Source organism: Pseudopodoces humilis, chromosome 15, assembly GCF_049639895.1.
Source record: "Pseudopodoces humilis isolate 2021_Gansu_Grassland_sample_001 chromosome 15, ASM4963989v1, whole genome shotgun sequence".
Taxonomy (NCBI): Eukaryota; Metazoa; Chordata; class Aves; order Passeriformes; family Paridae; genus Pseudopodoces; species Pseudopodoces humilis.
The window spans coordinates 6,890,926-6,918,346 of NC_142214.1; the positions used below are offsets into that span (position 1 = coordinate 6,890,926).

General features: G+C 37.3%; 1 protein-coding gene across 2 annotated transcripts; it reads right to left on the reverse strand.

The window, feature by feature from the left end:
• Positions 1 to 1,564: 1,564 nt before the first annotated feature.
• On the reverse strand, positions 1,565 to 27,421 carry PHF6 (PHD finger protein 6). Of its 2 annotated transcripts, none has more exons than XM_014255363.2 (11): positions 27,297 to 27,421; positions 22,246 to 22,425; positions 21,966 to 22,067; positions 18,774 to 18,907; positions 18,423 to 18,466; positions 9,267 to 9,430; positions 8,946 to 9,089; positions 7,657 to 7,761; positions 6,643 to 6,776; positions 5,879 to 6,008; positions 1,565 to 5,585 (listed from the first exon to the last, which is right to left on the reverse strand). In XM_014255363.2, the coding sequence occupies exons 2-10, from the start codon at positions 22,381 to 22,383 to the stop codon at positions 5,879 to 5,881; spliced, it is 1,095 nt and encodes a 364-aa protein (XP_014110838.1). In that variant the 5' UTR covers positions 22,384 to 22,425; positions 27,297 to 27,421; the 3' UTR covers positions 1,565 to 5,585. The 2 variants fall into 2 exon arrangements, with proteins under 2 accessions (XP_014110838.1, XP_087918849.1); XM_088062723.1 differs by having other exon boundaries at positions 9,267 to 9,433.

Consider the following 27,421-nt stretch of genomic DNA (forward strand, 5'->3'; position numbering starts at 1 on the left):
CATCCATGAAATGGAGAAGGCTATTCCACAATATCCTGCACTTGCCTCAAAGATCTCAGGTGACTGAATTAAACCACAAAAAAAAATAATCCAGCAAATAAAGTAAACATCCGTCCAGTAATAATTTCCATGGCATCAGAAGCCATGTAATGAAACTACTCCCAATATCAACTTTGGTAACAGAAGCCTTGAAATAGCCTTTTCAAGAAACTTTTGCAGAGATGGCTGTGGATCACAGCATCAATAATTATACTCTGGGGTTGTCCTGTGCAGGGCCAGGAGCTGGACTCAATGATCCTTGTGAGTCCTTTCCAACTCAAGATATTCTATGACTCTATGACTTCATCAACAATGATCATTTGGCAACTCTCAACTGAACATGATGCTCAACAATTTTTTCCTGACAGCTAAGTCTTTGCAGACAGGATATGATTGTTCTCAGGTCCCAGTAATTGCCTACTATGCTCATTAAATCAACTCCTTGTTTAAGGTGATGACATAATAATAAAATCTTCATCAATAGGGCAATAGTGCCCTTTCTTCTATGGAGTTTTCCCAGCATATTTCTTGATACTTTAAAATTGCTGACAGGTATTACAGTTACATATTTGGACAAATTCAGTGATTTCCAAGTGATCCTTTGCTTTGTTAATCTCTTATGCTACATTTCTATGGTTCCAAAGTGCATCCTGGATGCAGCTGCACGTGTGGAGTGTGCTTAACTTGCACTGTCATAGAGCCCCAGCTGGTAACAGCCCCACGCAGCTGCTCACTCACTGCTCTTCCTGGTGTGATGGGGGAGAGAACTGGAAGAGTTAAAGGGAGAAAACACATAGGTTGAGATAAGGATGATTTAATGGGGCAGAAAAAGATGAAAATAATAATGGTGATGATGAAGATGATAAAAAAATTAGAATATATGAATCAGGTGATGCACAATCCAGCTCTCACCATTTGCTGACAGATGCTTGGCCAGTTTCTGAGCAGCAGCCCCAGCCAGCTTTCCCCCCAATTTATGACACCATATGGTAGGGAATATCCCTTTGGGTCAGCTGTCCTGGCTCTGTGCCTTCCCAACTTCTTGTGTCCTTTAGCCATGAGAAGCTGAAAAGTCCTTGACTTAGTATAAACACTACTTAGCAACTACTAAACCATCAGTGTATTACCAACTGTATTCTTACATCAAATGCAAAACACAGCACTGTTCCAGCTACTAGAAAACTAACTCTATGCCAGCTGAAACCAAGATACTCTCTGCATTTTCCTGGTCTCTTAGTCTAAATTAATTCACTCTTGAAAAAAAAAAAAAAAAAAGGGAAGCTCCAGCAAGTCAATCACTTTGCATTAAGCAGTGGTAAATCCAAAGCAGCTTACCCAGTGCAGAGTTAGGAACAGAGACACGCAGAGTTACCGCCAAGCACCACACTGTAAGCATGATGCCTTCTCACCTCTCTCCTGGTAATGTTTTCCTGGGCCTGTAACCTCAATAGGAAATACTGCATTTATGCATTAAAATGACAGTTTCAAAAGTTATACTTCTGGAAAAAGGACAGATATGCAAACATGAAATTCATAACTCATTTATTGAATATATATATGCAAGGATACCAATAAAAAGAAACTAATACTGCAAACTACAACTTTGGAAGTAAAGCCAATATAACAGGAACAAAATATACATAACATTGTAGATAGGAATGCATTTACCCTCTTCCATACATTCCTTGTCTTTACATCTAATGTAAATATATGCTAGAGCAAAAGCTGCAAATGTTGGCCTAACCTGAGTGCTTTCTGACAAGCAACAGCTCTCCAGGATTCGTTAAGGGCTGAGATGTCACTGCTAACTACTGGCTGTGCATACAGATGCATGTATAGGAACTGCTTCACCAAGTATATAAATCAAGGGCTGTGTTCTGCTTTTTCACCTCCATCTCTGATAGAGTGGAGTCTGACTCTGGTGACATGGAGGAAGAGTTGCTAATTGCTATCATGCTCTTTCAGTTCTCTTCAGATTAATTTAATCTAATGAGGATTAATTTTCTTGTCAATCTGATTCAGCATATTAATATTTTTGGAATGCACTGATTATCACCTGCCAGATAAGTCTGATATTTCAAATAGATTATCACCTCCTCATTTTTCACTCCGTTTTAGCACGAAGTTCTTTTTCCTATAGGCAGGAGTAAGAGGCAAACTCTCTTCTGTTACACTACATTTTAGGGCCAGATTTGGCAGATTCAAACCTTTGTAGATCAGCACAGCTCTTTGTACCTAAAGCTGAGACTTTGTGGAGTGTAGGTGTGACTCCTACTAGAGCCTTATCACAGAACCTCCTGTGGATCAACCCCTGCTGAAGGAGTAGATCCTCTGCTCACCTCATGTTTGGGAGCTGCACTGACACTGAAGCAGCCTTCTCCCCCTGCCCTGGACAGCACAGCCCACTGCTACAGGGTTTGACCTTGGGACTCTGGCACTGCACCAGCTGTATCCTCAAGATATTTGAACAGGATCCTTGTGATGCCTGTCCTTCCTTGGCACAGTCCTTTCTGGGAATAGCACAACAACAGATCTGTGAGACCACAGAGACACAGTGAACTGGGGAGATCTCTTAATGGAGAGGTGCAGGGAGCTGGGGAGAAATCTCCCTTCTCAGAGGTTCCAGGCCTCTTAAAACAGCACACAATCCTCTTGTGAGCTGAAGAAATGCCCAAAGGCAAAATGTAACAATTAAAAAAAAAAAGAAATTAAAGTGAAACCAGTTAAGACAAGTTTTGTTGAATTCATGATGTTGAATTCTCTGATTCTGAGATGAAAGCAGAAGGTGCCTAGTAAAAAAAAAATCTCAGTAACGAATTGACTGTATTAATTTAACTAGCTAATTTAAACATACCTAGTTCACCTATAGAGCACTTTCATTACTTCTAACATTTCTGGGAAGGCAGTAGATGCTCCAGAATAATCTTCAATATATGCTTGCAAAGATTACATTGTTTTACAAAAAAAACCAAAAACAAACCTGCAAACCAAAACAAACCCCCAAAAATTCAGACAGTCTGTCTGAAATTCCAAGCTAAAATACACATAAAAAGACAGTAATGGCAGTATTTTGTCTTTTAAAAAAACGATGTAAATGTTGTATACTATGATACATTGTCATGCTTTTTAAAACTACAATTAAGGACGTAAGAGATGTACAGTAAATACACTGCTGAGGTACATTTCTTCTAAATATTAACACCACGACTGAATTACTCCCCAGCAGGTGATGCTACTTGGGAACATATAAATACAATTTTTACATTGTAAGGCACTTTTACCCAGCATACATGAGTTGAAGTCAGTTATGACAAATTTGAGGCTTGTAAGAAAAGGTTTTTGCTTTTGACTTTGTTTCCATGAATTCTGAATTGATGACAGTTTCACCAGGCCATTTCAGCACACAGGGGTAACAGGGAAACCAGCCACTCGCTTTTCTGCTACCCGAAGGTAAAGTGCTGTTCTGGTTCTTCGAAGCATGGAATGGGGTCATTTATCCATAACAGGTGAGTTACTGGAGTGAATATTATACTAAGCCACTGACACAATGAATTAGAGCTCAGTCTCAAGTACAGTCAGTATGCTGGCAGATCTACCCCATGCAAACTTAGTTAAATACAGTAGCTGCAAACCAAGTGCCTTTTTTCCATGGGAGGGCCATGTCCGAGGCACAAACTGAAGGAATTTAAATATTGAAGGATGCTATTTTGCATTCTAAAACTGTTCTGAGTGGCTGAAAAATATTAATTTCTAGGAGAAACAAAACACCTTGATAGACAATTTCAATAATCGATCTGTCATTGCAATTCAAGTCACGCTTTTAATTTTGAAAGTTACAAATACAAAATAAAAATGATCAATGGCATCATGTTTAGAGTAGTAACTGAATATTTTCTGTACACAGCAATATTTCTTTCCAAACGGGATTATTCTCCAGGAAAGCAAACAGAATTGATTGAATTCTAACAGGTAAAATGTTAGAAATTCCAATATACAGTAATTGAGTCCCTCAAGACATTAAGGGAATGCATAAGAAGACAAATGACACACGTTAAATCTTTTAAAAATACAAGTAAAAAATGCTACAGAAACTCATGTTACAAATGAACCGTTTTTGCAATACCAATCACAGAAGAACTGTAGCAGTTTATAGTCAAATCAGTGTCTTTTGCTTGTTTCCTTCCTTCAAATCCAGAAGTTTTGTTGGGAGTTCAGAGTGAAACAAGTCAAAACCCTAAACAAACAATAAGGTGATGTGGTAGCAACAAACATGTGGACTAGATTCAGCTTTTTGGTTTTATTTAAGTAAGTCTGAGGATGTGCTTTAACAGACCAATTGAAGAAGCCAGTAGCCATTAGAAATGATAAGGTGTTTTGAAAGCAGTCAGAGGACTGTTCTGTTAGGTTTGGTATAGCCTAGATCTGATTGTTCCCTCAAGGAACATCAAATTCTAGCAAGTAGAATTCCATTATGTGATTGTTGACTTGACAGAGAAAGGAAAAAAAAAAAAAAATCACTAAAACAATAAGGATGATACGTGAAGTTTCCCATATAGTGGTCATATGATTAAAAAATAAATACCAATCTAGCAAAAAAGGTTGTTTCCTCATTCTTCTTACAGAATAGGGGAGCTTTATGCACATTCTTGACAAAACATGAAGTGTTCCACACAACAGAGAACACCTGAGGTATGGACGTCAGATATGGTGGCTAAATTCCATAGTGAGTTAAGAGTTGTAACTCTCTGAAGTAAAAGAGATTGGGCTGCAAAGTCCAAACCTTTGTATAGCAGGGTTTTAATCACACTTGGTGAAGTGTTCTTTGTAAATCAGGACACAGAAGGAGGTGGGTTTTTGGGGAAAGAATGAACTACAGCCCTTTGGCATGAGTTCTAAAGCTCACAGCTCAGAACCAACAGCTGCTCAAGTAAATCTCCCGCAAACAATGCCGGGCGGAATGAGCAATCACAACAGGAACAACCTGAAATGTTCAAGCGTGCTTCGTGTACACCGAGTCCTTTCCTACTGGGTGCTTCCCAAGCAAAAACAGCGCGGCTCTGCCATGTACAGCCTCCGGAACTTGTGCAGGAAGAAAATGCAAAATTCACAAAGTACCAGCTCGTTGCCACCACGGACTTGTCCATGTTGTTAATTAAACTAGCTAAGACCTTCCCTCATTGCGTGAATCCACTAAACAACTTACACATTCCAAATCTTAAAGTTTTTATTCAGTCCAGAAATATAGATCTTACTTCATTTCAATGTCTGCCTTAACTTTTGACACTGTACATATTACATATCATTTATATAGTGTTTCATTTTTTTCCAGACACTGCAGACTACAAACTACATAATATTGACATGTAAAACTCTGCCACTTACTGAAGGCTCACACACATGAACGTTTCAGGCAGTTCAATGAAATTTTAACAGAGTTGGGTAGTAAAAAGTTACTAACCCTTTTCTGATTTTTAGAAAACAATTTAAAAGAATTAGTAGTTATGATGTCTTAGCCATTCCCAGTTCTATAACTCTGTCCCTTGAACCTGTTTAAAAAATGATGAAAACAATAGTAAATTTAAAATCATACAGAAAAGCATTTCACAACTCTGACATTACATCTACATTTAGCAATAGAAACGAGGGCCTCCCTTCTTACACTGTTACAAAGTCAGCCAGATTTAAAAAAAAAACAACAAATCCTCCCCATTCTTCTACAGTATGCCAATAAAAAGTACTCTGCATACACTAGATTTAAATACTTCACTGCAGTAAACTACATTAGTTGTATATTGCGTTTCAGTCTTGGTAACAGATCTGTCAGGAGTAACTTCCATACCTAGTTTCCATTGAGCTGCTGCTGAGGAATGTCATTATGGTCAGTGCCTGATCTGCCACGGCTTTTGCTTTCTCTTTCTTCATCCTCTTCATCTCTTTCATCATTTCCACTATGGTTTTTACAATAGAGTCTGGCACAATAAAAGGAACAGTAAGGATTTACACTGAAAATATCCATCAAAACCTGACTTATTCCAAATTAGTTTTGAGATATGCTACAAGTCAGCTGCAAACTCTTAAGTCATTCAGGGCTTTCAGTCAAGCATCAGTTAAACTGAGAAGGAAAACAAGGCTCAAGAGCAGCCAACAACACTGTGACCAATGGCAGTTTTGCAGCACTGGCACCGCACTGCTTGGCGAATGCCCTCTCGTGGGCACAGCGCGGCAGCTCAGCTGCAGCCAAGCCGCAGCTCTTCAGGAAGGATGGAAAGTTGTGGGGTCCAAAAAGCCCCAGAAGGAAGTTACAAACACATCAATATGGAGGAATCATGACATCAATTTTCTTGATCTAAATTATAGATAACTGGAGAAGAAAAATATAATACAAGTCAAATAATTTTCTCATTTCTCCTAATTAAAACACTACAGAAATTTTAAATTAGAAGAGTAACTGAAATGTTTTGTAAAACCAACAACTACTTAAAAATTCCATTTTAAGTTAAATAATATCCTCTTTTTTAATACCATATTGACTAGCCAAGTTATGCAGAAAAAGTGTTATTTCATAACTTTCATAATAGATTCAACAATTACACAGGTCCTTACTTATAAATTCCTCGTGACATATTCTCAATGTATTTAGCTTTGTCTTCTACTCCACAGTGGTAATGGTATGTTTTTATGCAGGCTTTGATTTCACACCCAATAGTAGCACCAGGCTGGCTGCAGAGTGTGCATTTCTGCATAGGGGAAAGAAGAGAACAGCAACGTTCAGCATCTCAGTTTTTTGTCTCTTAGTATTCAGTTTAGTGTTCCTCATATTTATGGCTAACATTTTGGAACAGAGTAATTCCTCTGGCAGATCATCCTTCCAAAGAAAAGTTAATCAAAGACATGGTAAACCCAGAAACTGTAAGATACCAACCCGTTAAAATATGTACACTAGGATTTACCTGTCTATTGCACAGAAAATTGCTACATGATTGCAAAACACATTATTGCATTTTCAAGGCCATTTTATTGCTGTTGAAGTTAGTATGCTAATATATATAGAGTCTTAAATTATTTTTTTCAAGGAACAATATTGCTAGTTTTTTATACTCTCTCTGATCCCCCATAGATTTCTCAACACTTAAAAAACATCCTGAGTTTTAATAAAATACAGTGTGATGCTTTACCAGCATCCCCATCTCTGAGATCTTAACATGTTTTCCTATTAAACACTAAAACAGTTGGAAACACTGGTTTGTTCCAATGTTAGAGAATATATTCACTGCAAGAACTGCATATTCTCTATGTGTGGCTTCACATAGTGTGTTTTGAGTAACACATCTCCAAAGCTGTTACTCTCTTATAGTTACAGCATGGTTAATATGAATCACGTGATTCTATGTTAATAACAATTACTTACATTGTCATAAAGAATCCCAAATATCACATGCCCAAACACCACTAATACTGAAGTGATTCCTATCTGGCTGCCCTTCCCACAAGTAACAATATATTTTAATTTTGTGTTTAGAAGGAGATGGAAAAGATTGCTCCATAGAAGGAAGCGAGGCAGAGCTATACAGACCTTAGCAGAATCACTAACGTTCATCACATTCTGCAGGTACATACCATTCTTTTTCCTCTCTTGATTTCTTGAAGTACAGTTTTGATATCAAAATCACCAAATTCTGCCCTTGAAGTTGTTGTTAGCTGGACAGTGCCAGAAGAGAACAACTGTAAAACAAGCAAGTCAAAGTAATGTCAGGTCACCAAGATGATTTGAAATTTTTTCTTTACATGAAAAACTGAGCATTGAACATCCTGTTTTGTGATCTCAGGCAGCATGTGCTTTACCAACAAACTAGGAAAAACCCTATGCTGAGCAATTAAAGTATTCCATCTGATCCCCACCTGACTGCTTTAATTAGAGTTGTTGTTGCCTTGGAGAAATGTATTTTAAAAGACAGAGGAGTAGACGAAAAATAATGTCAGGATGAAAACATACCGTAGCAAATGGGCAATATTATCAATTACACTACTCAACTTTTTAGGAATATTCCATTTCCTTCCCTCTGACATATATGTAATTCAAATTCAACCCTGATGTCAATATAGCTATGAAGTCCTGAGGGATGAAAATGGAGGACCATCATCCTGGTAAATTCAGCTTTAATTGCCTTAAAACTGAAGTTCAGGTAGACAAAGTAACAAAGAGCTTTGCTAGAGTAAGACTCAAAGCTGCTGGCACACACCAGCTCTCTGTTTAGTGAGGCTGGGTACAGAAAGTCAAAGAGTAACTCCACAGATTGCCTGGACTATTTATTCATTTTTGAGGTATGGACCAGTGAAGTTACCCAAAGCCCTACCTCACTCATAGAACGAGTGCTGTCTGCTCATGTTCACTGCAATTAGATCCCATTCAGGCTGACAGTTCTATAAATGTGATCATCGAAAGTCAAGAGCTTTCTAGAACTTTCATATCCCACACTCTACTCAAATCACACAGCCTGAATTCACAGGTCAGAAAATTAATGACGTTCATGGAAACTTCTCAGATTGTGGCTGAATGCTTATGAAGCTGTTTTACTCTTGGAAAGGATCCTTTTAGTTAAAACTGTTTTCTGTTTTCATTTTTAAATACTTCATATGCATTTAGATGCTAAGGGAGCATTTTTAATAAGCTAAAGAGTCTCCCTGAGCTAATTCCATCTCTTAGCATGGAGCCAACTTTTATTCATATTGCCTACAGTGAAAATAAATGAATTGCTCACTTTGCAACACTTCAGTGCTTAAGGAGATCATCAGCATACAGACAATACTCAGCATAATTACATGTGAGGATACGGTATTAAAATCCAAAATAGCAGTTCAGACAAAATTTACAGAATAGACAGGTTAACAACAATACTGTTACTCACCATGCACTTATAGTGTGCTGCAGCCTTTTTGGCATTAAATATATGAAGCTTTCCTCTAGCTTCATTTTCTTCTTCACCTGCATGACAGAATCCACATTTAGGTTTTGTATCACTGGGGCTGCTTCTGTGGGGAGACCTGTCTCTCTGAAAGAAAAACATTTTACTAAAATATACTGCTGGGATACAAATAAGGTTGCAATTTTAAAAGCCTGTGGCCACCAGCTGGAGGCTCAGACAAATGCAAATTTTAATAAAACTTATATTTCAGAGAAGAAATATGCAATTCTGTCTTCTAAGAAGTTTAGCATATTTACTGCTTACATAGGAACTGCTTTCTATTTCATCTGTGCCATGTGAAGATGTAGATCTAGTGTCTTCTGATTGCCCTTTTAAATTTGTTTTTCTTGGTTTTCCCTTACGACCCCTCCTTTTTCCTTTGGGAGGTGAAGGCTCCAATTCGTGTTCATTGATATTTTCTTCTAAATCTGCTTTAGAAGTCAGAAAACATGATTAAATAAGATTCTCCACAATTTTATAAAAAACAAACTAAGAAAAAAAAACCCAAACCAAACAAAAAAACCCCACAACCCACCAAAATCAGACAAGAAAAACCACAACCTGTATTTTCTGAATTTTGGTCAGAAATAAAAATAGCACATTTTCCCCATTTATTACGAACATGCACCAGAGATCCTGGAAGCATTACTTTTTATATATCACACAGCTTTGCATCTTTATAATGTAAGAAGGTTTAGTGCTTTGTAACAATTTCTACTTTGAGACCTAAAACGTGTCTTCAGATACACATCTTCACCTTCACTGAAAATAACATTCATTTAAACTACACTGAAACTGGAAAGTGTTTTCACCCATGAAATATGCTAATAGTTTATTATTTTAAGATTCATAACTCCAATGTAAATCGCCCTTGACAGTATGCCAGTGTACCCAAACAATACCTCTCTCCTTGCTTTATTAATTGATGCCTGTTGACTTAAGAAAAAAATTCATCCATTGGGTTATAACATTAACATCAAGCTTTAAAACTGAAAAGTATTTTGCCTTCAGTGAAACACATCTACAATTTTATGTCATTACAGAATATTTTTAGATCTGCAGCGGTTTAGAGGAAATCATCCCCACTGACAACATCCCGTATCAAATATTTACAGACCACTAAGAATATGAGAACACATTTTTTAATACAGACATAGCAAAGAGGCCTGACAAGTTCCTTCAACTGAGCTGTGAATGCTACACAGAGCTGAGCCCAGCCTTTGGGCACATTGTCCTTTGCATGACTCACAGCTCTACAGAGGATACAGATCAATTCTTCAAGATTAAGATTGCTTCCAATATGATCTAGTTAAATTGTATCTGATTACTACATCTAGCAACCAGCTCTATTCAGTCACTAACAACTTTCCTACTCACAGGAGCATCCTTCTTTTTTTCTTTTAACATGTAGCACCTACCCCTGCTTGAACCACAAACGTATTTCAGCAGATTTGTTTAAAGAACACACACAGACCCTGCTGAAGGACTTTCCTTCTCAAAATCCAAACCACAAACATCAGTATGAGCCCCCAGACAGAAGGAAATGGTAATCAGAAGACTTGGAACATTCACTTGATTGATATTGCCATATTGTCTGAGTATCCAGATAGGACATCTTAGTTGGAGACTAAATGCTGCCTTGCCAGCACTCGTCTTTCTTACCTATTGTGATATAAAAAAATTAGATCACATTTCTATCTCATGATAACAGTGACTCAACTGCACAAAATTCAAAGTCAGAGTGCTGAACATATTCCACAGCCACCAAGTGGGAGCAGAAGACAACTGAAGCCCTGGCCCAGCCTGGCACACAAGTACATCCTGTTCAGCTCCATCTATTGTATCTGTGACTAACCCTTACGAAAGCTATGGCTTCTGCTCAGTTATTAAGAAGGACAGAAAACTAATGCAAATGCAACACAACAGGTTACACTGAAATTTATATAGATCTGCAAATTATTTTGGTTTAAACTTACAGATTATTCAGCTAAATACAGATTTGCCCAAGTTGCTACTAAGACACATCAGCCTGTCTACAATGTCCCTATACTTTAATATACAAACTACTCTTTCCTAATTATATGTCAAAAGCACCATTTGTTTTACTCTGAAAAAACTAAATACATGACACAGATTATGTAATGAAACAATATATTTTACATTTTCTTCTCAGTATTTCCTAACATTATTTTTCATTTGTCACACTTGCTAAATTTCCCAAGCAAGATTATGCAATTTAGATACTGACCTCTTAGACTGCATATAGCAAATTTTATTACAGTCTGAAAACTTCTTTCAAAAATAATTCTTTTATCTTGTTCATCGTATGAACTCTCCATTGATTATTCAAAGAAATTTGTGAATATTTGTCTCTATTTTTACATTTACAGAAATCAGATGGTTATCCTGGAAAAATAATCTTAAAAAATGTGACTATTGAATCCATCCAATAATTTAAATAACATCAATAAGAAGTTAAAAATATTCCTTCCAAAATAATCCAATGGACTTCTCTACTGTATTTTATGAGGCGAACGTAGTCCATTCACTGCCATTCCTTATTTTTTTCCAAAGCTCCTTGTCAATTTTGTCAGCCAAAATGCTTTCCACCTCAGTCCACCCTTATTTTCTACAATAACATCAAAGCATGTCCTGAACTCTTTACAGTCCCACTTACAAAACTGGAAATGAGTTATAACTGCTAAAAACCAAGCACACCTTATGAAAATCAATCTATTCTAAGAAGGATCAATCTCCTAATAGAATAAGTTCGTAAGTGCTATTTTTTAGTCTATAATAGCATATTTAAGATTTGAAAAATAAAAAAGCTGTATTTTTAAAAGACAGTTTCAGTATAAGATAAAAAACCAGGAAGAATGCACAGCTTTCCTCAAAGGAGAACCCCTCTTCTGTGCTCAAAACAATGACTTTCAGAGAAGTTCAGATATTATTAAAATCCAGCTGCTACATGACTTCCCTTCACTAAAACACAATTCCTTGAAGATTTAAGTCTCCTAGTTCAAGTGGTGTGGACCTATAGAGTAACAGCAGCAAGATGTGAGGATCTGCTCTACCACATCTGTCCTTCAAGACTGATGCCTCAAAACATTAAAGCTCCTCTTGTTTTTACAGTACCTTGAACTCCCAGAATAGAACAGGGAGACTCTAACCAGCTGTCAAATACATCTGCCCTGGATGGTCTTCATGTTTAATTTACAGCTTGGTGGGTGCCCTCCCCTCAAGCCCACTGCCAGCTTACCCTGTGTCCCTGGCATCTGATGGTTGGGTGTTTCCAACTTCTCATGTCAGCTTGAACTAAGGAAAACACAAAAAGTTGTTCAACTCCTCCCTGACCAGGTGATGATTTATCATGGATATCACCCATCCTCTGAATCCCCTGAGATTCCCTAGAATTCCTTCTTCAATTACCCTCCATCCCATATCCCATTACTGCATTGATTTTTAAAATCGTGACAATTTTCTCAATATACCTTTACCTAAAGTGTTCCAAGGAGGTTTCTATGAGCTTCCCTCAGAAATCCCTAAATGCTAGATCTGAAAAGAGCCAAATACACAACACGGCCTGAGAAGGGGTGGTAAGGGTAGAAATCAGGAGGAAACAATCAACATTTTAAAAAGCACCTAGAATATGATACTGTAAATGCAGATGAATAGAAATAAGCCCCTAATATGCATGAAATCCATGAGCAGTACAAAGTACCACAGAAGGAAGCCTGGCAAAATGCTGTATTACATCAACTGTTAACAGCTTCAGACAGAAACCTAAAAATTCTCCTTTGATCTTGACTAGAAGGAAAAAGGATCAAGATGTTTTGCTGTTTAAAATAAGGCTTGGCAGAGAAGAGGTTGAGCTATCACTGATCCATACTGCATCAGCTTGACATATGCATGGAATCACCCCTTTCCAAAAGCCAGGTTAAAGCAAAGTAATAAAGAATTACATGATTTAAAGGTTGTGAAAGAACAAGCAAAAAGAGGGTGTGTACAATAAATACTACTCTATTGACATCCTACATTGCTTTAAACAACAGAGTAAGAGAGCCAGAAACAAAGGAAGCTGAGTTTGTATGAGGAAGATAAAAACCAAAACTACTGGCATAATATATTTGCAAGTAGGACTGGACATGAAAAAAAGCCAAAGCATAGAATTTTGAGGTGGCTGAGACATGGTGCTATATAAATATGAAATCACACATATGCAGGTAAAGTTTTAAAGTGCATTTGGGGTAAAAGAGAAACTAAAAATCCAAGGAAAAAAACAATCTTATTAGATTTTTAGAAGAGAAAAGGAATGTAACAATGCAAGAAAATTAGTACTTCAGCATGCTAGAGTAAAATCTCCTTAAATATATGAGCCAACATCATTGTTTTAAATAGGAAAGAAACATAAAAAAACACCAAAAAAACCAAAAAGAGCCTTATTGGCCCAGTAGTTAATACTAAAAATGTGGATGCAACTACAAGCAATAATAAGAATTAGGGATTTGCAAAAACCCCCTTGCAATCAAGTACAAAATCAGGTAAACGAATCATGAAATAATAGTAGTTTTATCAGCAGATGATGTGAAATTAACAACCAAAATGCTGAATATATTTTTTGTGTTATCTTTTACAATGGAAAAAGAATAAGTTACATTAAACACATCTAAATTAAGGTAAGAACAGTGAGGAAAAAATTAAATTAGCCCTTGGGTCCTGCCACTAATATGTTTTCCAAAAGCCCCAGATACTTCAAGGAACTGATGATTCTCATCCAAAAGTTATTTGTTATGAGGTACTTGAGATATATATTTAATTAAGTACATTTAACATAGAGAAAGAATGAAATAATCCTTACTAACCACACAATTCAAATGCATTTTCAAGCAAAGAAACACTGGCAAAGACTGAAGACAGATGATGCAGTTGGCTTATTCACACAATAATGATGAATTTGTTGAGCAGCTGACCAAGCCTCTCTGTATAACATCTTGCCTAGATGCGAGGGAGAATTAGAACACCACAGAACAACTCCTCAGACAGGACAAACCATTCACCACATGACTTTTACATTTTTCCTTTTCCATTAGCCATGTGATTTTCCATAAGAAAACCCTGGTGTGATGCTTCTGCACAAACCTTCATTAGTCTGCAATGGGACATTGCTAATTCACTGCCTGCACTAACCATGGGAACACCATGTACACACTTGATGCCACACCCAGAGCATTCTCCAGGAGACAGACACCAAGCAGACTGAGTTAGCTGAGCCCTTTCTCACTATCAAAATCAAAAGGATCCCAAACTGCAACATTACAGAAACATTTACACCTGTGTTACTGCAAACAACCAGAGGCAAACCTGTGCTAGGACCAGTGCTACAGAAAATGCAACAGGGAACAAACTGCTTGAAGAATCCAAAGATGAATCAGTATGTTACCCAACTAGAATGCAAAAAAGTTGCAGATATTTCTTCCTGCCAGTCTCTGGTTTTCACAGCACTCTGGGAAAGTACTCAGTGCACTACAGATTGCAGTGTCTCTAAATAGGTCTCAGAGAAGTACCATCCTGACTCAATTTACTGAGCAGTGTGAGAAACACAGATTCCATGTCTGATCTTCAGAATGACAAGAAAAGTATGCTAAGACAAGGAATGTCCTTATTTCCACTGTGGAAACATAATTCCCTGAGGCTTTGAGCACAGCTACAACAGAAATTACAGACATTTTATTTTCTGACCCCACAGCTCTCAAGCATCTGCTTTAAACATTAACAAGAGAAGTCACACAGCTCTTTGTTAGTCCTTGTCTTACCACTGTGTAACAGATGAAATTACATTCTTATCTTAGTATATATTAAACTATTCCTCATCAGCTGAATTTGTTTTAAATTCAACACACGAGCCAGGGCAGCCCCACCTGCAGGGAACTGAGAGAGGCCAGTTTTTTCATTTTTCACCAATTGTTTCCAGTACATTGGAATAAATTCCAACAAACAGTTCCAAAACATTAGTTCAACAATACTTCATTCTTCAAAAAGAATAAATGCAATTGTATCAAACTGAACAGTAATTCAACTAAGGGTTAGCTGTGATCATTTGAAAGCGCTGGCACCAATTCCTGTAACCTATTAGGTACTGAAAACTTAACTTGCTTAAAATTGTGAATGAAGCTGTTACCTGTAGTTCAGTTATTTTGTTAAATTTGTAACCAGCAAGACAAAACCCTAGATGTCCTTTTTCCAGTTAATGGGAGCAAAGCACAGAAACATCACTCTGAATTACACAAAGGAAATATAGGAGAAATACAATTTTCCTATTCTATGTCACCTAAATGCCAGGCCATATAGATAAATTAGATAAACCAAATAATCTGCGGAAACAGATAATGAATTTAAGAGCACAGTATTCTGCTGCCATGATTCACATTTTTATATTCTAAGAAAGCAGAAGGTACTTCATCAAGACTTGTCAAGTGAAGAAAAATTAATTCCCATCACTCATTAATTTTGTCTTGATGAGTAGCTACCAAGTCTGATGAATCCTCACACTACCTGAATTTTGTAACAGCAATAAAAAACCTATGAGGTCCTTTTTATTAAGTCTTACCAAGTAACTTAATTCCAACAGAGGTCCTTCAGCATTTCCATGCAGCCTCAAAAGATTTTCTTTAACTGTTTAGTGTTTTACAGACAGTATTTTTAAACTATAACTTCTAACGAAAGTACATGAGCCAAATCTCAGACTTGGGCAAACATGCTCCCAGAAGCATCCATTTTCTACAGAAGGGAAGGAAAAATCTCACTGTTATGTAGCAGTGCTTCCTACATAAAATAAACTCTTCTGGACAAACCAAACCCTCATAAAAGCTCTTTGAACGTCTACTAACGTAAGTGACAGAATAAAAATACTTGAACTGGAAGAATTAAATCTGGATACAAAGAACCAAGCATAAGAACCCACAGATGTTCTAAACTGACCAAGAAAAAAAAAACCACAATAAATTAATAATAATAAAAAATCCCCAACCAAAAAGCAACAGAGAAGGAGCAGTTAAGCTTCCATTAAAAAGGACTGATGGTCTGCATGCACCCACACTGAGTAACAGAACCACAGATAAGCTTTAACTGTTCTGTTAGGAAAACACTGCTAAGCAAAGATTAATGAAAATGAAACTAAAACAAGATTTAAAAAAAAAGCCACTATGTTAACATCTAGTTTCCCTGCCTAGTCTAGTCACTCTTCTCTGCCAAGTCCTTTATCTGGTTTCACACACCACCATTTTTTCACATTTAAATGCCTCCTTGACATTCACATTTTCATCAAGAAACAAACAAAATACACACATAAAGCTTAATCTCACCATCCAACACCTTCCAGTTGTCATCTCACTGAACAAACTTCTGCATTTAAGTATTAAGGGAAAAAAACTCACAAGTCTGTTCTGAAACTGAAAACCACCCTGTAATTTCTGTCTGCTAAAGTTAATGTTCAATGTAGCAAAATACCATTGCTATGGTGATTGCTTATAGCATTGTATCAGATGTATGCAATATGTATTTCTACTTTCTTTAAATTAAAGGAGGTCTATCACAAAATAGCCCCAGCTTCTGGCACTATCAAATCCACAACTGTTAATAATAATTATTTTATGGGTAAAGTTTCCAAAACTGTATGGACTAAAAAGAAAGCATATTCTTTGGGAATGAGCACTGGGTGGAATTTCAGTGAAATATTAAATAAAGAACTGAAAACACAAATGTGAAGTATAGCTACACATAGTTCTAGAAGTGCAAAGCTATTTCTACAAGTGTGAAGCATGACAGAAGTAAATATTTTAAACAAAAAAATGTGTGCAAAGCGCTAAATAATATACTGTTGGATTCTTTCGCCTCAGTTGTTCTGCGTGCCATTGTATACTTCTTCTCTTCTACCCTCAATCTTTATATAAATCTAGATTAATGTTTAAATAAATTAACATCATCAACATTTAATAAAAAAACCCACTAATTTTTCCCAATATATCTATATAAAATTTTAAATCCTTTGCTATTAGAAAACAACACTGTAAAATTGAAGATAATGGTTTCTGAAAACTCACAAAGAAAAGCACAAGTTCAGATCCTGCAAGGAATCTCAAGCAGAAAAAGTAATCCATTGGTTTTGAGCTCCATGCAGAACTGGAGGCATTTTTAAACACATGTCAAACACTGAGACATTTGTGAATTATTTTAAAATATCAGTTAAAATAGATTAATCTCTCTGGACTCAAAATGTCTTCGATATTCTGTATCTGCTAACACACAAAGCAATCGCCAAAGTAAACAAAGTGCCAAACTACAAGACAAGGTGGTCCTTTCTCTTTGGAGAATTAATTATAACATATATATTATTTTTCTTGTTTAAACCCAGTAACAGTAAAATTAGAGTTTTATACATAGGCACGCAATAATAATTATGTAAATAGACTAAAAAAAAAAATCCATTTTCTTTGGTATTTTCTGCTGCCTTCAGAATTTTTCTGAACATTGAAATAACATCCAAACCTTTACCATTAATAAGTCTACTATCTACAGCATAAAAAGCAATATATTATCTTAAAAATATATTTGGCATAGAGACTGAAGTAATTTATGAAGTTTAATCTTCACTAAACAGGTGTATACTCTTCATTAATTAAATCTGATGACATTTCAGTTGAAAGCAATAAAAAGCAATACAAGAAGTAAACTACCAACTGTTTGCTTACCCAAATTCAGATACAGTAGAAAAAAAAAAAAACCTTAATAAATACACAATAGCACAACAATAGTTTGGAATTTTAACAGACCACACAATTATATCTACAAAAAAATATATCTACATTTGTGGCATTTCACTATTCTTTTCTGCAAAGCTACACAGTGAATGGTTCCATCAAACTTTGTTTTAAAATCAATATGATTCAGAAACTTATCTGTAAGTGAACTCATCACAATCCTTTTCATTTACTATCAGGTGTTTTTTTTTACAAGAATTAAACTCTATTTATTAGTCAAAAAAATAATGAATATTTAGGAACATTAGCAGTAGCAAAAATCAGCTGTTACCTGACAAAATATTTCAGATGTTAATATAGTGAATATTTAACTACAAATAAAATCCAGCTTCTTCCAAGAAGGGAATGTTTAACTTCTACCCAGACTTTGGTTTTATGGAGCATCATATCTTTTGAGCATCCTAAAATTTATGGCTGGGGTTTTTCTGCACATCAATCAATAATTTTTAGAGAAAATACAGAAATCAGATGGGCTTCCAAACTCATTGTTTCTCAAAAAAAATGTAGTTCTAATTTTTACTGAAAACATTTATATTCTCCAGAAAAATTAAATTTAACCAAGTATCTTTCTACAATGGGAAAAATTTATATTGAATAATTTTACCTTCAGAGTTATGCGTAGTTTTCTTGTGTTTTCGACATAAAATCCTATAAACAAAGTAGTTGAAAACTGTCAAGTCAGTCACGAATCACAGATTATTTACTCATCTTTTAAATTTAAATGCCAGTACATTTTTCTCCCACTTATAAGTCTCACTGATACACAAATCTTGCACAGAAAATATGCTTTTCCACCACATCACTATTTTGAATGCCACAATCATAATTAGAATTTTTTGCAACAGTTTTGCTTAGATTCCAAAGTGGGTTTTTGTTTTGCTTTGTTGCTTGTTTTTTAAACAAAGAATGTAAAACACAAATTAAAAAATAAATGTAACAAATAAATAATAGTTACATGTAAATGCCTTGTGAAGGTTTCTCTCTTATCTGAGCTTTATCATGCAAAGCACAGTAGTAGTGATATGTCTTGTGACACGTTTTCACATCACAGCCAATGGTCGCTCCGGGACAGTGGCATAAAGAGCACATCTGGAAAGGAAAAGAAAGCACAATTCATGGTACTTTTTGTTTAGTACTTCTGAGTTCAAAAACAATATATTTACCACTCCTGGTGATAAAACAAATGGATTTATGCACTTGGTATTATTCTTCCTGCTCTCTGGTGTTTTGCATAATTTATTTTAAAATTAAGAAATTTTTACGTGTGGAACAGTGCAATAACCATCTGCTGCATTATTAACTCAACCACCATTATCAACTCAATTAAGAAAATAAGTAATTTATTTTTGTAGAATGCATTTAATGAAAGTGACACAGCTATTCACCTGAATATCCCTCTCACAAGGCCAGCCTGTTTGTACCAAACATTTCAGAAAAGTTAAAATCGTAATTGTACCTGTTTAATACTGATTTATATTATAAAGGCAAGATGGGAAAAAAAAATGACAAATTCATTTGAGACTGAATCCAGCAATCAGAAATACTGATCACCTGCAAATTTATCTCAGCATCAGCAGCTAACTTTACTTTTTTTTCTACAGTTATGTCCTTAAGTCCTTTCTAAAACACTGAATTTAGTGAAATATTTGTTAAACACAACTAATTTATTTGAACTAAATTTTGCTCTTTATACTTATATTGCAAAAAAGATTAAAAGTGAGGCTGTTGCTTTACTCTCCCATTAATTAATTCTTCTTGTATCAAGCACATAGATAACAGCAGCTATTTGCCTTCTAAATTGCTCATGGTCCTTATACTATGGTAGGTAAGGAAGTAATTGACAGTACCAAAAATTTTTTCTCTTTATTGTTCTCTACTGACTTAATATTCCCAAAAATCTCAGGATTTCCCATTAAACTCACCTCCCAAGACAACTGGAGCTTTTTCTTTGTAACCTGCATATTGCCCACACCCCCAAAAGGCTACAATCAATTCCACATTTAAGTAGCAATGTAGGATATTCCCTACATATATCTATATCTCTGTGGATACATTTTTTTTTCTACTGCACTCCTTTAGTCAAGTTCTCCTTGCTACTCTCAAATATGCCAAAAAAATAGACCACCAAAGTTACCAAATATACCACCAGCCTGTTTTTCAATTTTAATGAAGTCAACTGAACAGTAAAAATGTCAAAGCCTTGGATCATCTCCATTTACTCCTCTGCAAGCTCTGAAATGGTACAGTTATATACTGTTCCCTAGTTGTTATCTAATTTGTATGGGCATTTTATCTCATAAATCTGTTATACATTATGGTTTTATATATAATAATTGCTGATCAAAGTCCTATAGGAAAGCCTAGGCTTATATATCCAGCCAATTAAGTTCAGCCAGAACCTGTTTTTGAAAGCCAGAAATTACTAAAAGAAAACTTTCTTTTTATGAATACCATGATGTGTCTGTAAAACAGAGCACACACATTTTATCTATGTTTCTAATAAGTAATAAAATACTTATTCCATTGGCATGTGTCTGCTATCCAAATAGTCACTAACTCAAGTTATATTGGGTATATCAGAAGTTTGATAAGCTGAAAATTAGGTATGCTCTTAAAAAAACCAAACTATTCACAGATACTAGGAATAATACAGATAATTAAAATAATTCAGATATCAATGACTTGTACTTCCAAATATTTCGACTTCATAAGCTTTTGTGACTGGCCTACCAAGGTTTAAACCTACCACCTTTTCTCAGACAGATCTATTACCATCAGAAAGTCTCTACATTCTGTCAGTGTCACTCTGGTAATGAGGTCCCCACTGTCAGAGCCCACCTGGCCAGCAGCACCTCCTGAAGCAGGACAAACCGAGCCCAAGCCATCAGCATGTTCACTTAACCCAGTGCACTGAGGTTTTTGCTGAATGTGCTCCCCCAGAACAGATCAGGCTACAGCAGCAAGCAGATCTGAGAGAAAGGATCTGGGCTAATGATAAACCTTTACCTTTAAACTTCCTACATGCCAATGGAGAAAGACAAGTTCCTCCAGAGAGTGATTCAGAGTTGCAGCTCTCTGACAGCTATGGAGACATGGCACACAAGTTAAGATCTAAAATTATTTTGTACCTTTTCTCCAAAGAGGAAACAACTCAGGACTATGAATCCATTAGATTGACCAGATCCAGGTTTTCTACAAAAACCTGAACTAAGTGCCTAGTACACACAGCTGGTGAGCTACAAGAATGGAGCCATTGCAATAGAAGGAACATAGAGATATTCAGAAGCAGAATCCACCACCAAAGACATAGAAAGAAAAAACCTTTAAAACCCTTCAAGAGACAGAAGAATCAAGAAGTTTCTTTATGATCAGTGGTCATTTACAGTCATTTACTACCATGTTCTTTGGAAAGTCCTAATCACAACATGAATGACTTGTGAACCATTATTTCTTTATGCTTCAACTAATCAGAGCAAATGAAGTTCCCTGGATTGGAAAAGATTCACATGAAACAGTGGATGAAATAGTAGACTATTATAAAATTGTAGTTCTACAATAATGCTTTGGACTTGTCTTAGTGGTCCAAGTACTTGTAAATACATAGAGTTCTTTAAATAACTAAGCTGATTTTATTTTTATTCTGCTATTATTCTTTTCTAAATAACTAAGCTGAAAGGTTTTAATATGAGGAGTGAACTGACCATCTGCTAAAATTATTTTAAAATGAGCCTCATTTCCCCAAATGGAAAACAGCTACTTCTAAATAAATAATAAAATAAATTCCTCATTAATTAGCTTCTCAGGAATTAAGTCATTGCTGCTCAATCTCTTTAATTTGGTGGAGCTGCAATGACTACTGTACCCACATATATCATAAGCCCTCTATATTCACAGCATTTTTTTTTTTAAATCAATATTAAAAGGAGCAAAAAGTGTATTTGGTAGTTAAAATTAGATTTTGGCAGCAAACCCAAATACTGGTAAAGGCACAATAACACCCTTCCCAGGATCCTAGAATGTGGGTTTCTTTCAGAAATCTAACAGAAAACATTAAATAGATTAAATACACTGAACAACTTCCTTGTACACTTTATGGAAGATATGAAAACACTGTCTTCCATTTTCAAGAGCCAAAATAGGGACTTACCAGTTTTGTGCCTCTTTTTATTTCTTTCTGAATATCTTCAATAGAGAATCCACCAAGACTCTCATTATCAGTGTGTGAAGAAACCAGTGCGGATGAGAACAGCTAAAATTGCAAAGACAAAACCTGTATTTTAATTTTAAGGGTATAAGTGATATAGAAATTTATAGATATGAAGCCCACCAAACTGCAGTGGTTAATCATGCGTGCCAATTCCAATCTGGTTGTTTTTTCCACGTGTTTGCAGCGTTTTCCCGGCTCCATCCCATTCCCGGTCACTCACCATACACTTGTGATGTGCCGCCACCTTCTGGTTCTCCGACATCAGCAACTGCCCACATTCGTTATCTTTATTCGACCGACAGAACCCACACTTCCTTTGTCTGGAGGAGACTTTCTTCTGTCCGACTGAGCTTGTCATGATTTTAAATGACCTCAGAATGCCACTGCAATCCTCTCAATGCTACAGGGAAAAAAACCTGCAATCAGCATGTTAACATCAACAAAAGGCAAATTAACATAGCTTTATAAATACAGTATTGGATGCTTGCAGGTGATTTGTCCCTTTTCTTTAAGCTACTTCAATACAGCCAAATAAACAAGTGACTGACAGAGGAAGTATTTAGCCAAATTTTAATGAAATTTTTTCAGCAAGAAAAAGCAGTTTCTTTATGCAAAAAAAAAGTTTGAGAATTAAAATAAAACTTTGGATGCTAATACAAAAGCAGAAAATATAAAAGAAGTGGGAAATACAACAAGAGAATCACCGGGGGAAAAAAACTTACTGCAACTCATTTTTATAGTTATTACGGAAAAGGAATTTGTAGAAAATATATATATATGTACATGCAATGAAATTCATGCTACTGAACTTCTTCAAGAACACAAACAACGAAAAACCCAGAGTGTAGCACAGCCCCGAGCACAGGTTTTGGCTGTAAAAGCTCACAAAGTCTCAGGGCAGATGAGACGAGATGAGATGATAAAATGTTACCATGTTTGGTATCAGAGTTATCTTGTGCCTACTCAAACAGAATTAGGAACAAAATTTTAGACACCTCTCTGACTCAGGTGCTGCAGTAGAAACCTCTCCATGACCCACAGTTAGTTTGGCAGTACCACACCAGGTTTCATTAAGTGCGTGAGAGTTGCAGTTCTTACCTCAGAAAAGTAACTTAAACTCGGTATGAATCACAAACTTTTCATGTGCTACCAGCAAGACATTTTAAATTCTAACACTGAGGTCATAGTGCCCAACTCAGGCAGACACAGCTTGTGCAAAAGTGAAAATACTTAAAGAGCATATTAATTTCTTGGCCCAGTATTAAGAAGTTTGCGTTCATTTGCTTCTACATCTACCAAGACATAAAAAAAATAATCTCCTTCAAATAGACTTTCTTAGAGCTTTTTACTTTGGAGATTTGAGCCTTACTATCAGAATTTGCCACAACTGCAATAAAATCCTTCTCAGCCTTTCTCTTCATTTGACTCGGCTAAGTAAGAAAAGCCACCGTAGAGAGTTTGATATTTGTGTTGGAAAAAAGTGTAAAATCCAGCCATAAATAAGAGAGCAGAGTTGCAAAACATCTGGACTGGGCTACAATGGCACAGATCTGCATGAAAATGCCCGTCTGGTCTCTGGAATTTGCATAGGCAGAGCCGGTGCTCCCCAGTGCTGTCAGAAGCTCATAATGCTGGTATCACTCACTCCTTCTCTAACCGAAAGCAAAGGAACGTCCTCAAGTTCTGTCAGCGCGTCCTCCTGCTGACAGACACTCCTGCTGCCTCCTGCTTCCACCGATTTTCACAGAGCAAGTCGTAACTGCTGGCCTTGCACTGTTTACTGCAAAACTCCTGCCTCAAAAGGTGCCTGTCCTGTGCCCCTCGCCTTTGCTCTCCCAACAGCTTCATTCGCTTTCTGCTCTAACTGCGAGCAGCTTACGCCGCTGACGCACACTCAGAACAAGAATGCAAAGATTTCGGATCTTGCTGATTTGCACAAAAAATGTGCCAATCTGGATAAACTAGTCACACCCTTTTGCGGTGGCAATAGGGAGTCCTTAAGCGTTAAACTTAAAAGAATTATTATACTGTATTCTTCTGAAGAAAAAATAAAACAAGAATATTCTGTAATCCATTCTGAGAAGAAAGAATGGTTCCTGAAGAGACAGACAGACAGACAGATATATAGACATGTATGTATGCATATTAAAGAATAAAAATCAGGGTAAATTTTAAAATTTAAATAGTATCTAGGAGCAGAAAAAGACCTACAAAAGACAAGTAGGAAGTAATATCACAAAGATTACTTGTTTACATCTCACATTCAACAGATCGACATAAATCACACAGGGGATCTTTAAAAATCTACTAACAAAATAATGAAAAATGCAAAAAGTTTTGGTTTTGTATAAACAGTGTGGCATATAAACACACAATCACCTGTTTCATTTTATATTCAGATTATAGTATTAAAATATTGACATCAACAATACCAGTTATTAAAAGGAAGATCAGAAATTTCCTTGTACATGTGCACAGGTCCTACTGACTCTCAGGAACAAGAATTACTATTAAAACAGAGCTACCCCTCAATTTAGGCAGCCAGTTTGTATTTCAGAAAATGAAAGTAATTTATAGCATACATAAAAAAAAATTTAAGTGGCTCTCATATTTAATTTATAGGAAAAACAACTTTCCAAGACACATTATAAAGAACTTTCTCACAGCTCGCTGCTTTCCACCTACCACAGTACTATAGGCATGTCACTGCAGTAGCACCAGAACCTGACACAGCCTGATTTCCTCAAGTATTTCTGCATAATTAGATTTTTTAAGCCTCACAGTGAAGTTAAAAATAATGCCAATCTTTATTTGATATACAGATGCCAATGTTTAAAAAAAAAAAAAGCAAATATATGTTTTGAAATGCTTCACAATTACAAATAATTTAACACTTGAAAAATTTTTCAAAACTCAGACAGGCCAAAAAGGAAATTCATGTTCTTTTCACCATCAGATTAAATTAGTCTGCAAGCATTTTACACGGGTATCTGAAAGTTTTCTTTCCAACCCTGCATTTGTTGTTTTTTTTTTTGTTGTTTCACTGGACATTTACCGTATTTATATATTTTTAAAGAGTGTAGAAAAAAAACACAAGCATGAGAAACATCTACAGACTGCTTCATAAATAATATTTGCTTTCTCATGTGAGAAGAAACTACTCTCAGATCACTTTTCTTTGTGTCAAAATGCACTGATCCTGTCCATTAAAAAGAGAAACAAAACACATTTTCTGAGAAAGATGAACCAAGTTATGCAGCCACAGCCTCACAATTCTGAATGCAAGTACTCAAAATTCTGTTTTCATCTCTCAAGTTAAATCACCCAGAGCAACTAGTTTGCCAAGTATTGAGCTACATTTCATTGGAATGAGAAAAAATGCAACTTAAGAATAGCTCAATATTTTGGTTTTCCATGTTTAAAAGGCTAACAAATGAGTAAGAATTATAAAAAAATAGTGATTACGTCTATTGTTGACAGAATCTTGCTTGTCAGCTTTGTCAAAGTCTCACAGACTGAATCCCAAGGAGTGACGTACTGTGGAATCACTGGCTGGGAGATTTTCACTGTCTCCACCAAAATGGAACACACATACTACAGACACAAAGATTATTCCATATAGATCAATTTTCCATGGGCTTGATCTAAAAAATAAGAAGCTACATGTACCCTAGAATCACACAACCAGAAATTCGCTCAATCATTCTTCACTGAAACATTTGGGTTCATTTGCATTCACATTTCTTATGTGCACTAAAGTATTAAATGTGGTGCTTTCCCTCACAGCATCTTAATTTTTTCTTTAAAGCAGCAGGTTTTACACCCTACTGTAGCTCCTGTGCTGCTTTACTGAGCTCTAAACAACAGATTTCCCAATATTAAAGTGCAAGTTCAATGACTCTCAGGCACAGGATGCCCTCAGTGCAGGAGACATTGTTCAGCACCAAAGAATGGAAAGTAACCTGCACTCTAATTTCTATTTATTGCCCAAACATGTTTCAGGAGCCTGATTATAGGAGTTAAAACCTCACTTGTATTTCCTCTAAAGGACAGTGACCTACACACTGCACTTTGTTTCACAAGAAAAAAAAAAATAGTTTGTTTTGCTATGTGATCTGTATAATTCCCAAACTATATTTCAAAATAATCAGAATTTATAGTTGTGAAGAAAATTTTGGACACCTAAAGAAAACCTGTGAGAAGTGAACAAGCTTCAGAAAATGCCACTACAGACGCTGAAGTGGTTTGGTCCCTCAGGAAAAGCGACAGAAAATATTTGTGCTGATTTTTCCAAGATGCTCACTGGAGATACTGGAGTCACAAGCTTACAAGTGCTTCGCAGTTTCCCGGGTCGGTCACCCATTGGTGGAAGGTTTATTTTGGAGACGGGGAAGTGAAGGGGAGAGGGAAAGTATCCTGTAGGGCTCTGTGGCTGAGAACCCAAATCACAGGTCCCACAGAAATTTTTATCCAAGAATTACATTCACAGAGCATCCTACAGTCACTATAAAAAGTAGGATGGGAATTTATCTCTGCAACTTCCCTAAAAAAACCCCAAAAGACACCGAAGAGGGGGCAGATGCGAGGGGAGAAGGGCAAACTCTCGAAAGCCTAAACAATGAGAGCAGAGCAGGTGACTAAAAATGACACAGAGCCCGCGGTCAGGGAGATCTGGCAGACGGCGCTGAGGGATCTCCAGGAAAGTTTACATCCTCCCACGGGGAGCGGGAGATGGGCCGATAGCGGCACCTCTGCCGTCGCCTCCTCGGGGGATCGACGGGGAAGGACGGCATCTCCCGGGAAGAACCGCCCGACCTCCCCGCAGGGCCCGGCCGGCACCGCCGGGGCCCGACCCCTCCCCAGCCGAGAGGCTACCGGGGGGAGCGCGGGGGGACGCGGGAAGGGCGACCTCCTCCCGATTCCATGAAATTTTTGGGGAAACGGGACCGGGAGACAAGGGGGGGCGGATCCTCCCTGCAAGGAGGGCGCGGGCCGGGGCGGGCGGAGCGAGTGGCACCGCCGGCCCGGGGAGGGGGCAGGGGGGCGGTACCGGCACCCGGGGCACCCCTGAGGGGATACTGCGGGGTGCCGCGACCCTCGCGGGGCTGCAGGGGCTGGCTGAAGCCCCGGGACCGACGGCGGCTACGGGCGGGCGGGCCCCGAGCTGGGGGCTGCGGGCGGGCCGGGGGCGCCGCGCCTGCCCCTGGCGCACGGCGCAGCGACGGCGGGGCGGGCAGCGGGCGCTCGGCGGGTCGGTCGTCGGTCACTCACCCGTGCGGCGGGCGGGGTGCGGGCGGAGGAGCCGCTCGGCACGGCCCGTCCCCGCTCGCGGGTCGCTCAGGGCCGCTCGCCCGCCGGGACCGGCGCGTTCATTCGGGGCTCGGGACGCGCCGCCG

Excerpts from the sequence above, each read along its gene's own strand:
- PHF6 (XM_088062723.1), bottom strand. The coding sequence starts at position 22,383 with ATGACAAGCTCAGTCGGACAGAAGAAAGTCTCCTCCAGACAAAGGAAG. Across the intron at positions 9,090-9,266 it reads AAATAGAAAGCAGTTCCTAT|AGAGACAGGTCTCCCCACAG; the intron begins GTAAGCAGTAAA and ends TTTTTCTTTCAG. Across the intron at positions 7,762-8,945 it reads CAGCACACTATAAGTGCATG|TTGTTCTCTTCTGGCACTGT; the intron begins GTGAGTAACAGT and ends CTTGTTTTACAG.